This window comes from Furipterus horrens, unplaced genomic scaffold (genome assembly GCF_987537825.1).
Source record: "Furipterus horrens unplaced genomic scaffold, mFurHor1.1.pri manual_scaffold_15, whole genome shotgun sequence".
In the NCBI taxonomy this organism is placed as follows: Eukaryota; Metazoa; Chordata; class Mammalia; order Chiroptera; family Furipteridae; genus Furipterus; species Furipterus horrens.
Window position 1 is genome coordinate 13,963,919 of NW_028327185.1, and position 16,653 is coordinate 13,980,571.

A 16,653-nucleotide genomic window follows, 5' to 3' on the forward strand; every position below is an offset into this window, starting at 1 on the left:
GGCACCGTGCTACTTGCTGGAAGTAAAGAGGTGAATAAAATCCAGCTCCTCCAGGATTTCCCTTGCTTCTTTTTTCATTTCATTTTTTTCTCCCTTTCCCTTTGGTTTAGGAAGAACTTTGAATAGGGACCTCATTAGAAGTCAGCCTCCTTTCTGATACGCTGTTTTGCAAGAGTAATGCCTCTACGGTGTCAGAATAGATTAGATTCTTGTGCAGTTCTGAGCAGGAGGGTGGAAGAGCCCTGAGGCTGAAGTAGGAACCGTGAGTCTGTGCTTACTTCCCATCTGTGTGTTCAGGTAGGACATCCGTCCCCGGTGCCCCGTTTAGCAGTCTCCAAGACCATCATGGACAGCACACCAGAGAAAGCAAATTCTCTGCCACCTTTGTCATTTTTTGCAATAACAAGGAAAATACTATCCGAATACAAGGAAGCAGAGTTGCTAATCAGGCTGATTAGTATTACCATTTTTTTCTCTTTTAATGATGAGCTGAGGACTTATCTTTTCTTGAACTAACTTGAACAAGCCCTTGAAAATGTTAAGAACTGATGACTTTTCTTCCTACCAATTATGTACACTCAAGTAGGGAAAAGAACAATGACAATGTGAATTGTATGTTCTAGATTCATATTTTTCCCATAAGATATATAACCTCCAAAATTATATACATATGTCCCTGCAAGTTATAAACACTGTTTTAAAACTTGATCATTTCCTGAAGGAACTTGTTTTTAGTTGGGGAAACATAATGGTGCCCTGACAACAATAAGAAAATGCCGATGGACCTGGATGTTCATGTGGTGGGACTTTAAATGCAAGAGGTCTCAGCCCAGTTTCGTGGGGCTGGAGCCTGGGATGCAAAGTGGCAGGAGGAGGGAGGGCCCTTTCCTGAAAGGAGGAAGTTCCGTCAAAGCAGATGCGAAAATTTGACGTTATTTGTGTGTCACTAGAGAGAGAATCTTTTTTATTTTTTAATGTAAAGGACTATTTATATGCTTTCTTATTTTTGTGATTATAAAAAACATGTTCATGTTTTAAAATTCAGGTAATCAGGAAAGTATAAACATAAAAATAATAATATCCCAATTTGCTTTCTAGAAATGAATATCTGTAACATTAGGGTGAAATTTTTTCCATATATTTTCACGCACACACTCACATACACCCACTTTCTATTTGTCTAGATTTGGAAGTTCTTCAGCAAGATTTTATAATTGTTTTTTGATGTGTTTATATTTTTGATAATGTATGTGGATTTTTAAAATTCTGATTTCTAGCAAATTATTGATATTTCAGAACAAAGTTACTTTATCTTTTATCTAGACACCTTGTCTATTTTTAATTCAAGAATGTTTTTGTTATACTCTGTTGGGCTTCTTAGGTATAATGTTCAAAACACTAGCAAAAGAGAGAATTTTATCTCTTCTGTTTCATTATTTGCAATTTTCTTTCATTTTTAATAGAATTTTTGAGTAATTAAATGATAGCGAAGAATGTATATTCTTAATTATAATGGGTATAGCTTTACCATTTCACCATTAAAATGGAATTTATTTGGTATTTTGGTAAATAGTCCACATTATATTGAGATATTTTCATTTATAGATCTTTTTAACTTATATATTGATCTACAAACATGTGCTTCCTCTCTCCTGATCCTCCCAATATAACTATCATCTTATTTGTTGTTAAATCATTTTTTGCTATTTACACTGAATATTATCAACCACCGATCTATGTACAGCAATCACATTTCCTTTGGTATGAAGATTTTTTCCTTTTAGTTCATGATTCTATGTCCCTCCTATTAAATCATCTCAAAACACGACATATTCTTTCCCGTAATTTGACACATCAGTCTACCCATCTTACTTGCTTTTCCTTGGAGATCCTTCCGGGACCCTCCATTTATACCCCAGTGTGGTGACTGTCCCACAGGCTTTCCAGGCTGTTGCACAGGGACCTGACCTCACCATCGTGTGCATATGCATTTTGCTTCTGTCTTATGCACAGTCTTCTACAGTTTTTTCCTCCCCTCTCCCCCACCCCCACACCCAACCCCCACCTCCTTGTGTTGGAGCCGGTAACTTTCTGAGAGAGATTGGGCTTAAGACCTTTTATATCTGAAAGTGTGTCTATTTTATCCTTAGTCTTTCTTAGATACAGAAACTTATTTCCCTTGAGACTATTTCTTAATTTTCATTGTTACTGTTAAAGTATCTGGTATAATTCAGATTTATATGTTACTATATGTTTCTCTTGTTTTTCTATTCCTCTCTGAAAGCTTTTAGAATCTTGTTTATTTCCAATGCTCTGAAAATTTACTGTGATATGTGTGGGGTTTTTAAATTTTTTCTTGCCTGGGAATTGGTAGGTTGTTATAATTTAGAAACTTGTGTCCTTCAGTTCTTAGAAATTTTGCTTTATAATTTATTTTATAATTTCTTCTCCTTTGATTCTGGTTCTCTCTGGAACTACCATAATTAGATTTTGAATCTCTTAGTCAAATCCTCTAATTTCTTACTTCTTTTTTTTTTCTCACATTAATTATCCTTTTTCTACTTTTAGAGAAATCCCTTCATCTCTCTCCTTGAGACTTTGATTGAGCTATTAGCTCCCCAGATAAACCTTCATTTATCAACTTTCCAATGATCATCCTAATTTCTTTATGTTCACTCTGTGTTGCAAGTTACTGCATTTGAACTTCTAATCGCTGTTTGGGTGTTCAGCACTGCCAATCCTAATTAGTATTAGATTCCCTTGAGTGAATTGGTATTTTGGATCCTTTTACTTCCTAAGAACATTTTCTTGGTCTTAGATTATTCTTTTGAAATACCTTCTTGAATGTCCCTCAGAATTCCTGTTTCTGCCATTTGACCTGCCTCACTGGTAGCCATGTGCTTTCTCTCCTTGACCAGCCTCCTCAGAGCTGTTGGCTTGTGTTATATGAAGGGCCGTGTCCGACGTAAGCAGGCTTGTTGCTGCAGAAGCCTGGCAGATCGGGCTGCGGAGTCTTCTGGCTCTTTTGGAACAGCAAATGAAAGCGTATATAGAGTAATGTGGGTTTTGCCAAGAAAGCAAACTCCTCCAAAGATACTGGGCCTCTGCGCTACGTACGTGGCCTTGCCACAGCACGGGGCTCTAACAGGTCACCTCTGTCCAGTGAGCCCTGGGACCAAAACAGAAGCCTCCAGAGTGCTCCTCGTTCCCTGCGCCCCATCCTGGTGGCTCTGTGAATGGTGGTGACACCTCAGCAGGGACAGGTAGAGACAGGAAGTCATAGCATGTACTCTGGCTACCAGCCTCCCGGACCCTCTATGTTCGTATGACTGATGAGCCACTGTAGATCATGTTTTGGCTTATGTGTTCTGAGTGTGAAATTTTTCCTTTTTATGTGTAACTGAGGAAGTATAATCACGCAAATTTTATTTTTAACCAGAATTTTTCTTTTTTAAGTCTCGTGATTTCTTAAATCAACCATTCCTATAGATAGCTGAACTGTTGGACGAGGAGGCAATAATCAAAGCATAGTATTTCCCTAGAAGCGGAATATTCTAATTATAATAAAAATATGTGGGAGAGAGAAGATAACTCCTAGAAACTATACTTATGAGTCTAAATCTGTAGACTAAAAGCAGAGTATCAAAGGCAACCTGTGAAACATTTGCAACCATTTTGACAATGTTTATATAGGGATGTTTGAAGTGTTGATCATGATCTCGGACGCTGAGATAAATCCAGCAGGCACGATGATTGGCCAGTAACGAACGGAGGACTGTGGCTCGCTCTGACCAACAGTGGAGAGCGGGAAGCCTCATCCTCCTTTTATTAGGGTTTCAAAAGTTACTAGAACAGGGGGTGTGACATTCTAACCCACAATAGAAGAATTTTACAAGTGAAAGAATTCTTACAAAGTATCATTAATATGTAAAATACAGCCAGGGTAGCTCCTGGTTTAGCTAGCACCTATCAGAAAAGCAAGGCAGACACACTAATCCTCAAGGCCAGCTCCATTTTAAGACTTTATTAACAAGGAGGCAGATGGAGTACACAACAGAACTCGCTGTTCCCAGGATTCCATGACCCAGTGGCCTTAACAGCCTAAAGCCGAAGGCAGAGATGAGATTAGCTCATCATCTCCTGGGTCATGGGACGACACCTGGGCGGAGGAGCATGAGAATGCCTCTACCCAGAGATCTGTGTTCCTGCAACAGATGTTAAAACTCAAACTGACATGTGCCCTGAGATTCATTTTTTTTCCCACAACTAGAACATGTAATTATCTTAAAATTTTCTGACTGCCCCTCACTGAATGATTGGAAAGCAGAGTATGTCATGACAAGTGATTTTGACCCTTTGGTGCTCCCTTTCACCTTCAGGCCAATGGATTCCAAAAATGTTGCTAATTAAATTGATTAAACTATACTGGTTTTATTAAAGCTCCCCAAAACAGTCTCACTCTGACCTTTTTCATGGCTCACACAAATCAATATATTCAGAAGAAGAAGCACTTGATTGATGAGATAGATTCCTGCTGCAAACTTCGCTTTCAGGAAAGATCTGAAAGCATTTCCTGAAATCTATAATTATTGATGCTGATGCATTTCCATTTTATACACACTTGAGGCTCATTAATACTCGGTTTAAAAGCTGGTAATAAACTTTTTTATAATGCTCTTAGGGATACATGCACATGTGATAAAATATTTAAAAACAGGCCAATGGTTGCATCAGAGGAAAGCTATGGGGGTATGGGATCGAGCAGAAACTCACAAACGACTTTATTTTTTATTCATTTACTTTTTTAATAGCACAGATCTCACGGCCCACCTTTCCTTTTTATAAGACTCTTGCTTTAAAAATAAATTTGGATTTACTGCTCCAGATACAATAAAACTACACATAAAATCTTGGTGGATTTAATTTAAAAAGTTAAACCCAGGTGCATCTCACCAATTCAGGATTTAAAAAGTCAGTCAGGATTCTTAGTTGCTTATATTCTACCGGGAAGAAATGGGGTCTGTTTGTTAATCTGAAGGACACGTTCACAAACAACTCAGTGACCCATGGGGCCATAAACCCCGTTTTGCAGGTGAAGGAAGCTGAGGTTTGAATCAATTAAAATAACTTGCCCTAGATCAAGGAACTTGAATGGAGCTGAAAGCCCAGATTTTCTAAATCAAAACTTCCACAGTATTTTTTACTGCACTATATTCTGTCGTCAGCACAAAGTAATACAGATGTGCTAAAACTGGGATCAAGGGCTAAGAGGAAGGAGGGAAAGGTTTGCAAAATTGAGGACCTGAATGCTCTACCTCTGGGAGTGAGTAGGGGGAAGAGGGAAGGGAACGAGTCCCGGCCTCTGGCACCAGCTGATCGCTTCACCGGCCAGGAGTAGCTCTTGCGGCCCTGGGAACAGCTAAGTGCACAGTAGCGACTCCAGCTCTACCTAGGATCCGTGAAGGGGACGGGTCGACAGGGGACCCGCCCCTACTGGCGTAGGAGATCTTAGGTGGCACAAGGCAACCAGGAAACTTGTACTACAAGCGACTTTAATGCAGGATTTCAAACTCTTGGGACTGTCGGCATTTGGGCAGCTTAGTCTTTGTTGTGGAGGCTGTTCTTTGTATTGGCAGCATCCTTGAACTCTACCCCCTGGATGCTAGGTGCACTCCTGTGACCAGCCGTGACCACCCAAAATGTCTCCAGATGTAACCCCATGTCCCCTGGGGAGAGGGGGATAGAACCGCCACTGATTGGGAAGCACTGCTTTAAAAAGATTGTTCAGGTTCTGGCTTGGGGGAAGATGGAAGGTTCCCAGGTGTCTGTAGATGGTGCTTCCTAATTTACTTGTAATTTACCTATACAGTGATCCCTAACTTATCACGGGTATTATGTTCTAGACCCGCCCCCCGTGACAGGTGAAAATCCACGAAGTATGAACCTTCCATTTATTTTAGTATTTACTGTACAGCAAAATCCCACGATATAGCGAAAAATCCGCGATAAATAATTAAATATAATATTTTTTTAAATCCCGCGATACAGTGAGGCCACAATAAGTGAACTGCGATATAGAGAGGGACTACTATATTCTCAAATATATAAATGTTACATCATAAAATTTATTAAAGTTGATAATATGCTTTCAACGGGCGACTTTTCTAGAAATAAACTTGGAGGTGGCATTTATTTGGTTTTCATCGGGATGGTCAACAGTGAATGTGGAACTTTATTTTTCACTCTTTAACCACGAGTCCTAGTGTATTTCCTTTTGTGTCATTATGATGAGTGTTTTGACAGGATGTTTATTTTAAATCTTCAAACTTTAAAACGTTCACTTATGCAATCTGTGCAACTTGCTAAAACTTGCATGAGCTGTCAGGCTAGAACTGAATATTTTTAGTCAAATATTGAAAATATATGTACATATAAAGACTGTGGGACTTCTAGAACTGTGTGTGCACAAAATAAAGTACAAAATTATCTGATTAATACCATAAAAGTAACAGTAAAGAAACAGAACCCCTCTGAAACCAGCTTAAGTAAGCAATTTATTGTTGAGAGTTAGAGGGAGTCAGGGTACAAAGTGGCTGGTCTAAGGGGAGGGACACCCATGGATTCTGCCCCATCATTGCCTCCTTCTCTGTTTACTCTCTTGGGAGGACGTTGTGTCTTATCTCTTCTCTTTATAGATCTGGTTCTCTATCTCTGTCTCTGTGTCTCTCTCTCTCACCCTTGCTCACTCTCTTCTTTCATGCTTACTTTCTCCTATGGACGTGGATAGTCATGTTCATACATGTATGACTCTTCAGCACAGCTTCTTTTAATTAACTTACTGTGTGACTCAATATTTAAGTCCCCCAAAGAGGAAATGTCATTGATTTAGCTTAGGTCAGGTGTCTACATGTAGTTCATGAGCTATGGCCAAGTAGAGACTCAATAGATTGACTTTGTACCTAGACCGCCCCACTCTGCTCCCACAGGTGCACCTTGCACTCTAAGAAGAGAGTGTTGACCAGGAAGAAATGGTGAACATCTAAACTCTATGTAACATCCGCTAACAAAAATATCCTGTGAAGGTTTTGTTTCTGTCCTGAGAGAGATAGGAAGAAAGAGAACTGTGATGTGTATAGAAGACACATCTGGATTACATAAATCTAAACGTAGATAGAATTGAACTCTTCTTATCTACAGTGGAAATAAAAATTGAGTTCTTCAACCAAATGTCTTTTGAGTTTCTCATTTTCCCCTGAGTTATCCTCCTTATGGGTAAGAGTATGTGAACATCCCAATGCTAATCTTTTTCAAAATCTCTACCAGTCATTCCATTTGCAAACACTGCTTTTATGTTAACCTAGAGAGAACAAGGCATTTCTGGAGCTTCAAAATGGAAATGATAAATAATTCCTTAGCAATTTTAGATTGGAATAAGTATCCTGAGATAGATGAATTAACTACCATTCCTTTTATTTTTATTATTTTTTGTATTTTTAAGTTGATGATAAAAGAGTAGGCTCACGAACATAGTCACACCCTAAAATTAGCATAATAGGCACAGATAAAGGATGGTCTCCATGGGTCTCCATTGTACAAAAGTGGGGGTGACTTTGAGCTGCAGCTATGTACTGTCATCCATAACTGCATCACACATAAAGAACAAGGTGCCCTGATATCTGCCTATAAGGCAAACATTAGCGTCCCTGCGAAAAAACGATGGCTATAGGTGAGAGACTTACTAATAGAGAATTTTTGGACTACTTGATTCTCCAACACCATAACAGCAATTTCCAATTCATTCTCATATTATACATTTAAAAAATAATTTTAAATTCATAAATAACTTTTTACTTAACATTTTTATTTTCTCTATGAAATTTCAATGGAGTAGTCTCTTTATTGAAATCATGTATGCACAAAATAAAGTACAATATTATCTGGTTAATACCATGAGAATAGTTTAGTAAAGAAACAGAACGTCTCTGAAACCAGGAGCATTTTCCATTAAAATTTAAGAGCATCTCTGTTAAAGCTCAAGGGAGTTGTCATAGTAGATTGGGATTTCCTGACTTTTAATGTTTTACTTCCCAGGAAGGATGTAAAACATGGGGATTACCCAATACACTTTATCCTGATTAGCAACTGATTAAGACCTGACTACCCACTACCACATCAGCACATCTGTAGCTTTTTAAAAGATTTAATTAGGACTTCCTAGATATCATAAATGTACTGAATAAAGCAATTATAGAAACAAGTACATACTTTGATTTTTCACTTTTGGCATCTGAAAATATTAGTTTGAATTGTCAATAATCCTATTAACTACCAGTTAATCAAATAGATGAACAGGCTAAAACAGGAAGATCTGCAGGGATTCAGACCCTCCATTACCACCAGTCTTGCACAGCCACCAGCCAGTGGTCCTGGTGCGTCCCCATTGCCATGATGCGTACCTGTCCCCTGGTATCCTGGGGCCTCTGTACAATGGATCGTGGTCTGTAAACAGGCTGACACAAGATTATTTTCTGTAAAAAATGAAATCTAGGAAAATAAAAATTGGTTAATCAAACAATACATTTTCAAAGTTTTTGAAAAAACGTATTTATTTTGAATTGAGCCCGTTTTTAAAGATATTTTGTAATTGTATAAGTCTATCATATTTAATATTTATATAAAAATGTATGTGGCCATCTTGGCCGATTAGAATTCTAGCATAATACTAGGGAGTAAACCAAAATTTAGTTTGTGCACATGATACTACCACTGCAATAAGAGGTGCATTAAAGACTTTTTGCAGTTAAGTATGTTTTATAGTCAGAAACATTAGATTTTAGATTTAACCATCTCTTCATAAACCATTTTAAAAAACAGTAGGATGATGACAGCAATTTCTATGATGAACCAACAAAGATATTTTAAAAGTGCCTATAAAATAAATTATTTTAAGTAAAATATTGAATAATATGCTTGTAATAACCTGAGGGTCATGACGAGTATGACTAAATATCTATCCAGTTATAAATTAAGACAAAAACATATGTCTTTAGGTATAGCTAGAGAATAAATAGGAAATACAGACAAGTGGATCATTCTTAATTGGGAAGTGATATCCTACAAACCATCCACAGAAAAATATTTTTCCAGAGGTATCACCAGATGTTTTCAGTTGATTATTTTATACCATGTCCAGTAGTTTGTTATAGGCTAAAGTAGGAAAATAAAATACCTTGGGGGATCGTTGTAACATAGCTCTCTCGGCACTGGGTACACAGAGATGTTCAATAATGGGAGTTACTGTTATTACATGTTGCATGATCTCTACATACAGCTTCTGGTCATTTTAAATATTATGCTTTATTCGGTGTGCCTAGGTTTTAATCAGACACTTTAGTTCATTTGTCCCTGAGTTCACATAGCACAGCAAACGTTTGCTGAGGGAAAGCCATCATTTCTTTATAAAGTAATTTTAGGCATCAGAAAGTTCCTGTAGAGGATCTGGATGCAGGATGATCACAAGGTCACAAGGTGGAGTACACAAGACCCATGGTTCCTGAAATCACACTCTGTCGGCTAAGTTACCAAGTGAATTAATGTAGTACTTTTAGGGTGATAGATATGCAGTGTGGGATGGAGGTGTCAAAGGGATGGTCCCCATTTCACCTTTCAGATAGGCTCAGTGTTCCCTCAGGTGGGCCAGTGGGCTGGCACCACAGGGGACCTAGCGAGACCGGATGGTGACTGTAAGAACTCTTAAACAGTCCACTGCAAAGCAACAGCTGGTCACCGGGTCAAACTTTAGGCCTAGTGTCTCAGTCCAAGAGGTGAGGGCCAGCCGAGGTCACAGAGGATTGAAGATATTTCTGGGCAGAATGAGAAGGCAGGGGATGACCTGATCATAAGCACATGTTGAAGGTGGAATCTGAGGCAAAGGCCAAGGTCACCTCCCTTGTCTTTCTTTCAGGGGCAAGAGAAGATGCTTTCTGTAGTGCCGTCCGGTCTAGTGCTATTGAAGGGCATGGCCAGTTAAAATGGCCTGGATTCCTGTTACAGGTTGAATTGTGTCCCAAAAAAGATATGTTGTATGTGACCTTGTTTGGAAATAGGGTTGCTGCAGATGTAATTAACTAAGATGAGGTCATACTCTAGGGAGGTGAGCTGTTAAGCCAATATGACTAATGTCCTCATAAGAAGAGGGGAAAACAGACACAGGGAGAAGATATTCCATGACCACAGAGGAGACTGGAGTGATGCAGCTGCGAGCCAAGGATTGATGGCCACCACCGGGGGCAAAGAGGCAAGGAGAGAGTCTCCACTACGGGCTTCAGAGTTGACATCTTGACTTTGGACTTCTGACCTCCAGAACTGGCAGAATAAGTTCCCACTGTTTTAAACCACCCAGTTTGTAGTGCTTTGTTGCCAGATCCAGAGACAAAGACTGCCCTCTGTCCACAGGAGCACTGGCCACTGTGTGTCTGGGGCACACCACACCCTCCATGCAGATTTGGCTCTTACCATCATAGCCATGGTAACTACCCACTTTGGCTATTGCACTTCTGCTATGAGATGCAGCTGTTCCTCTCTGGGACCTGTACCTATACTTTGGGTGTAACTATCTGGGGTGGCTGGAGGCTGAGGAACATGCCTGCTCACTTCTGGAAAAAAGAACTTTTTCCACCCAGGTGAAAATCTGCCTGGGTGCTCACTCACCCTTGGTCCTCTCTCAGCCCCATTGGCTCTTTTCACCCTCCTGCCACAGGAGCCCAGATGCCTAGTTCACATTTTCTCAAGAGTATTCCGCCTCTCTGGTATCCCGGAATGCATCCTTATGCATACAGTGTCCTCTGGTCATGAAGATTCTGACAGTAAAGTGGGCCACCTGGATACATCCTCTTCATTAATAATGACTATGTAAGACGGAAGAGCTTAATTCCTTAAATGAATGCATGTAGATCTTTAATTTTAAAGAAATGGACCTTTCGCAGAAATTTATTTAAATGGCTTTACATTCAGTGGACCATGGAATTGTACACTTGAAACTTATATAATCTTATTAACCAAAGTCACCCCAATAGATTTAATTTAATTTTTTTAAAGGGAGAAAAAGAAGTTCTAAGTGTGTAGTCCTGAGGCTTGAAAATTGATTATGACACATCATATTTAGGAGACTTGGTTACATTCAGCTCTTAAAATGCTTTTAAAAAAGAATTTAACAATAGTCTGAGTGACCTTGTTAACCATTCTAGGTTGTATGTTAAGACTTGAATATTATTGCCTAAATTAAGAACTATCAGATAAAGAAAGGTGAGGATGAGACCAAAGCAAAATTAAATAATTGAAGAGGAAAAACGAAGTAAAAACAAGGAAAAGGGTAAAAGGTGAAAATGTATAGAAGGTATAAGGTGGCCATTTTCATGTTGAGGAGAGTTGTAACACCAACTAGGACTGATCGTTTTTGTTGGTTGCAAGATTGTAGGAAAATTATTCCAAAAGAAGATGAAAGAGCAGCGTACAGCCATCTCAGCATCTGGATTTGAGTCAGATGACTCTTGTCGCTAAGCAGAGCCTCCTCTTCCTATCTGTAGGAAAATGCTCCTTATTCTTTCTGTTCCTTTGTATTCTTCCTTCTGAGAACAAATAACTCCTCAAGGGTCTTCTGTGCACCAAACTAATGTAAATATTTGGCTTCCCTGAATTGTGATCTGTGCAAACCATGAGTATTGGGGCTGGCAGGTGACTGATTGCTAGCTCAGGGCCTTGACGGGATGTCCTTGAACTCCTAGGAGCCGAGGTGACCTACATGAACATGAGCGCCTACAACAAGGGCCGGCTGCAGTCCTCCTTCTGGATCGTGGACAAACAGCACGTTTACATCGGCAGCGCTGGTTTGGACTGGCGTTCTCTGGGACAGGTAATCTTTCCACGTTATGCAAACTCAGTTTTGTCAGCGTCAAAACTGCCTCATCCATAAAGCACTCAGTCACCTCTGCTGTGGTTGAGGGAATTAAACTCTTCTGCATGAACATTTAACATCCCATGAGCTCCCCAGCATTAATATGTCAACTGGAGAATTCTCTTCCATCAACACCCACCCCTTTTTCTTCTCCGCTCCATGCTTGTGCCCAAATGCTGTCCCCTACCTTGTCCACCCCTTTCCCATAGTTCTCCATATTTGGGATCATGTTATTACACTTACTCATTTCCCTTCAATTAGCTTCCCTTTCAACTGGGCTTGACTATATGAGTTTTTTCTCAGTCTACCTCAATGTGACCAAATATTGCACAGCAGGAACCTGGCATTAGAACAGATTTTAATTTGAGCAAAGTCGTGTGTGAAGCTAACAATTACACAAAGCATTATCATGCATTCTCCAAGTGTCAAATTCAACCGAAATTATCAGCCTTATATTTTGTGAAGTTTTCTAGTGAAATTAGATTCTTGCCTTCAATCTATAGTAAGTAGGAGAAATAATAATAATAGCTTCAGTGTATTGAGGGATTTCGCTATAACTAGGCATTTTTCTAAGCAATTAAAGAGTATGAATTCATTTTTTTGTAATACGTCTTTGTTGTAAGTACTACTATCACCCCTTTATTTTGCAAAGGCAGAAGCTAAGACACAAATAAGGAACTTGACCAAGGTCACCTTCCAGGAAATGGCTAAGCTAAAATTTATACTCAGACAATCTAGCTTGTCCAGACCCCTCCCTCTTACTTCACTGCTAATAATTTTTTTAATCAGTTACATTTAAGAAAAATCATTTCTCCCATGATGTTGTTGTGATGCGAAACTATAGCTTTCCTCTCTCACATACTTTTAAGAAAAGCTAACACTGTTTGTCAAAAAGACCCTTCACTCCTTTAGTCTGAAAAGACCTAAATGGCTCTTGGGGTGCACAAGCTGCAGAGAAGCAGAAGGAGCTTCTTTCAGCAACTGCCCATCACCGGTCTGGTGGTGGGATCCCACAGCCACCAGGATGGGGTGGCACATCTTGGCCACCTGCCCAGATCTTATCCTGTGGCCTGGCCAGGGAGAGAAAACTGACCAGCCCTGATTTGGCTTGGCATCTAGACCCACCAAAGCTTTTCACCTTGAAATTACCTCAGAGAATAAGCCTAGAGTTTTCCAAGTTATGCTTCTATGAAATGCTATTTCAGTGATCTGGCGGATCATTACCTGAGAAAATGGTTCTCTACACCCTAAGGTTGAGAAGCTCTGGCTTTAATTTAAATATGTTTCTTCACTGCCTGAGTCCTTTGAGCTATTCATATGCTAATGAGCTCTGTGACTGTAAGAGGGTTGAGAGTCTCCAACATTCATTAAACGTGTTTGGCCATGCTTTAGTTTCCATAGTTGGTTTTCTGGACCCAGCATTCCTTGAAGCCTACCTATTCCCGTAAGTGGTGGTCTGCACCCATCCCCCCCTTTTACAGATGAGAACACTGAGGCACAGGTGTGGAGGGGCTGCTTGGACAGATACTAAGTCAGTGACACATGGCCCCTCCTAGCTGCATATCAAGGTTTAGGACTCTCAGGCAGATAGTCTTTTCACTACAACGTGCCATCTTAAGAAAAATATGTGATTCCAAAGCTGTGAACTGGAGGGTCTGTCTCCTTAGCAACAAAAGAACTGGACCACTGGCAAGCCAGGGCTTATGTGTTACAGATAATCAACAGATAGTCATTGCATGTTTGCTGCATTCAGAGAGCTGCACTAACCATGGTAGATAGTTTGAAAAAGATAGCATAAACCCACAAAACGTTTAAAATTCATGTTGAAAAACAACATACTTAAGCACTCCTTGAAGTGAACATGACCACCCAGGATATCTGCCAAGCAGGGCCAGCAACGTAACTTGGGGACCAGCACAAAATGAAAATTTGGAACCACTTGTTAATAAATTATCAAGAGTTTGAAGTCGGTGAGAGCAGAGCATTAAGCCAAGCATGGGGTCCTTCCAAGTCAGGGCCCATCTGAGTTTGGGGCCCTGTGTGATGCAGGTCACACATTCGTGATCCGTGGTGCTGCATGAGTGGAGCTGGCAATGCGTATTTTGGGGACTGGGAAGAGGAAAATCCCTGCAGACTAAACAGCAAAGGACACAATGAGGGGCTAGGACTTGAGCTGAGACTTAAGAAAGGAATTGGAAGAGTGAGTGAAGATGCAGAGTTGGGCACGGACATGGTGTAGTAGACGATGCGTGAGCAATTTCCTGCGGGGCCAGAGCATCCCAGCGGGAGAGCCTTGGAACGTAAGGCTGGGAAGGACGCGCGTAGGCTTGGGAAGGACTATGGGCGCCTGCCTGGCATAGAATGTGGCTTCTGACCTGCAGGCTGCTGGGGAACTGCTGGCCATCTGTGGTCAGAGCCAGGACCCGATGACACTGGGAGAAATCTGGAGAAAGTGCACAGGTTGAGGAGTGAGGAGAGCAGGGAGACAGCCTTTGGCTGTAATTAAAGAAGGCAGTGACAGGACTTCATCTGAATTATGATGGTGTGAAAATTAATTATATGTGTCAGCTTGGCTAGGCCATGATGCCCAGCTGTGTGGTTGAACACCAGTCTAGACTTAGCTGTGAAGGTATTTTTGAGACGCGATTAACATTTATATTCATGGACTTGAGGGTAGCAACTTATCCTCCATCTTGTGGTGGGCCTCGTGTTATCAGTTGAAGGTCTTAAGTGCAAAGATTGAGGTTTCCAGAAGAAGGAATTTGGTCTCAAGACTGCAATATAAAAACCCTGCGTGGGTTTCCAGCCTGCCAGCTTGCCCTCTGAATTTCAGACATGCCATCCCTCATGATTGTGTGAGCTAATTCCTTAAAATAAATCAATCTCTCTCCACATATATACACAATTGATTGTTTCTCTGAAGAATCCTGATTAACACAGATGGGGACCATGAGAACTGGAAGGAAGTGGAACGAAGCGGCCTCATGGTGACCAGTTGACTGTGAGGGACATACCATGGGAAGCTATGGGCATTATTTCCAGCCCTGGGAGCTGGGCCAACTGAGAGAAAGACTGTCTTGTCAACAGAAATGGGGACTGTCAGGAGGAAGGGGAAGTCCTGACGCCCAGGGCACAGTTGGACAAGCAGTAAAGAGATGATCTGGCTGACACTGTGCTTTGTATCTAATCGTTTGAACACCTGAAGAGTAATGGGTCTTGACCTACCCTAAAGCTATTGATTTCATCGTAGCTGCGATTTCTGATGATAACCATTTGGCGGGATATTACAGAGGACTGCACTCTTTCTGCCCCAGCCAGCCCGGGTTTCTTTCAAGTCTCCCCAGGGGTTGAAGCCCAAGCCTCCCATTAGTGATGAAAAAGGATGCTAAGACTTGAAGAGTCTTTGATTCCCTCTTCTTGTCTTTTTTTTTTTTTCTTTCAACGAAAAGAACAAAGAACTGAGGAACAGCTTTGAAGACCCAGTGGGTGAGCTGGTCGGAAGGAGGAGGTCACTTTTTACAGAGCATCTGCTAGCACTACATTGACGTTTTAATCAAAATTTATGAGGTTCTAAAGACATGTCTTAGCTCCTAGGGAAGTGTTGCATTGCTAATGCAGATAACTAGACATCAGAGCCAACATGAAGGTGAAACAAAGCAAAAGGCCATTCGACTGCAAATATGATGGAGAATAATTAATATTTGTTAGGCAACATGTAATGAAGGAAAACCAAGGATTAAGTCTCCCAGTATTAATTAAGAAGAAAGGTGATTTTTGTTGGCATGTTCATTTAAAAAAAAATTTTTTTTTTTAAATTTTGTCTCAGTTGAATCAAGTTTTTTTAAATTGAATTTATTGGGATGACATTGGTTAATAAAATTATATAGGTTTCAGGGGTAGGGGACGTAGGAGAGGGTAAAGGGGGGCTAAATGGTGATGGAAGGCATAAGCATTTTAAAGTAAATGAGGAAATGGAGGGCGCTGTTTCTTACAAAAGAAATTTGCAGACTGCATTTTCAATACCAAGGTTATGCTTCTTTTCTACAATTTCTAAAGTAACAGCTTGGTAGATAATATTGTTCAAAAGAGCCTATGTAGGAAATCCTCTTTCCTGGTCTCCCATGGGACACATTCTCACAACGTTAGTTTATTGTCTGTTATAAAATAGTCTCGATTTGTGCAATTAAGTGAAAAATTAAGAGCACCATTAGCCCTCTTCTGTTTGCCTTTTACACAATGACATTTAGTCAGTAGGTCATTCCCACTTATTTCCAAAATCCTCGCACATGTGGACCTCCAAGCTTTATTCTAAATGGCATGATAATCCGAGGTCATAATGGCTCCTATGTGACGTGTCTTGAGATCTCATATCTTGGTCACTCTTTTTTTCTAGATGTAATCCATTTAGTTAACGTCCCTCTTAAATACGATGCTTAAAATTCAATACACTACTTCAAAAGTAGCCTTCCCAGGTGGACTTTGGTTTGTAGTCGTCTGAGCATTAGATTTCTGAAAACATAGGCTAAATGTAGAGGCACTGTTTGGCCAGCCCGTGATTTTTGTTGGTTGTGATTAATCTCATTGCTTGGCAATATAAGGTAGTGATTGGAGTCCAGTAGGACTGAATTGAATTTTTTCCTACCTTTAATATATGGCTTTGGGTAAGATTTTTCATTTCTGTGAACTTCAATCTACACTTG

At 40.2% G+C, this 16,653-nt stretch overlaps 1 protein-coding gene across 1 annotated transcript in view; it reads left to right on the forward strand.

The window, feature by feature from the left end:
* PLD5 (phospholipase D family member 5) overlaps positions 1–16,653 on the forward strand; it is a 134,960-nt gene that overhangs the window by 74,349 nt on the left and 43,958 nt on the right. The window contains exon 4 of the mRNA XM_090263259.1: positions 11,784–11,911. Within this exon, the coding sequence (XP_090119385.1) occupies positions 11,784–11,911 (128 nt within the window). The remainder of the gene's footprint in view (positions 1–11,783; positions 11,912–16,653) is intronic.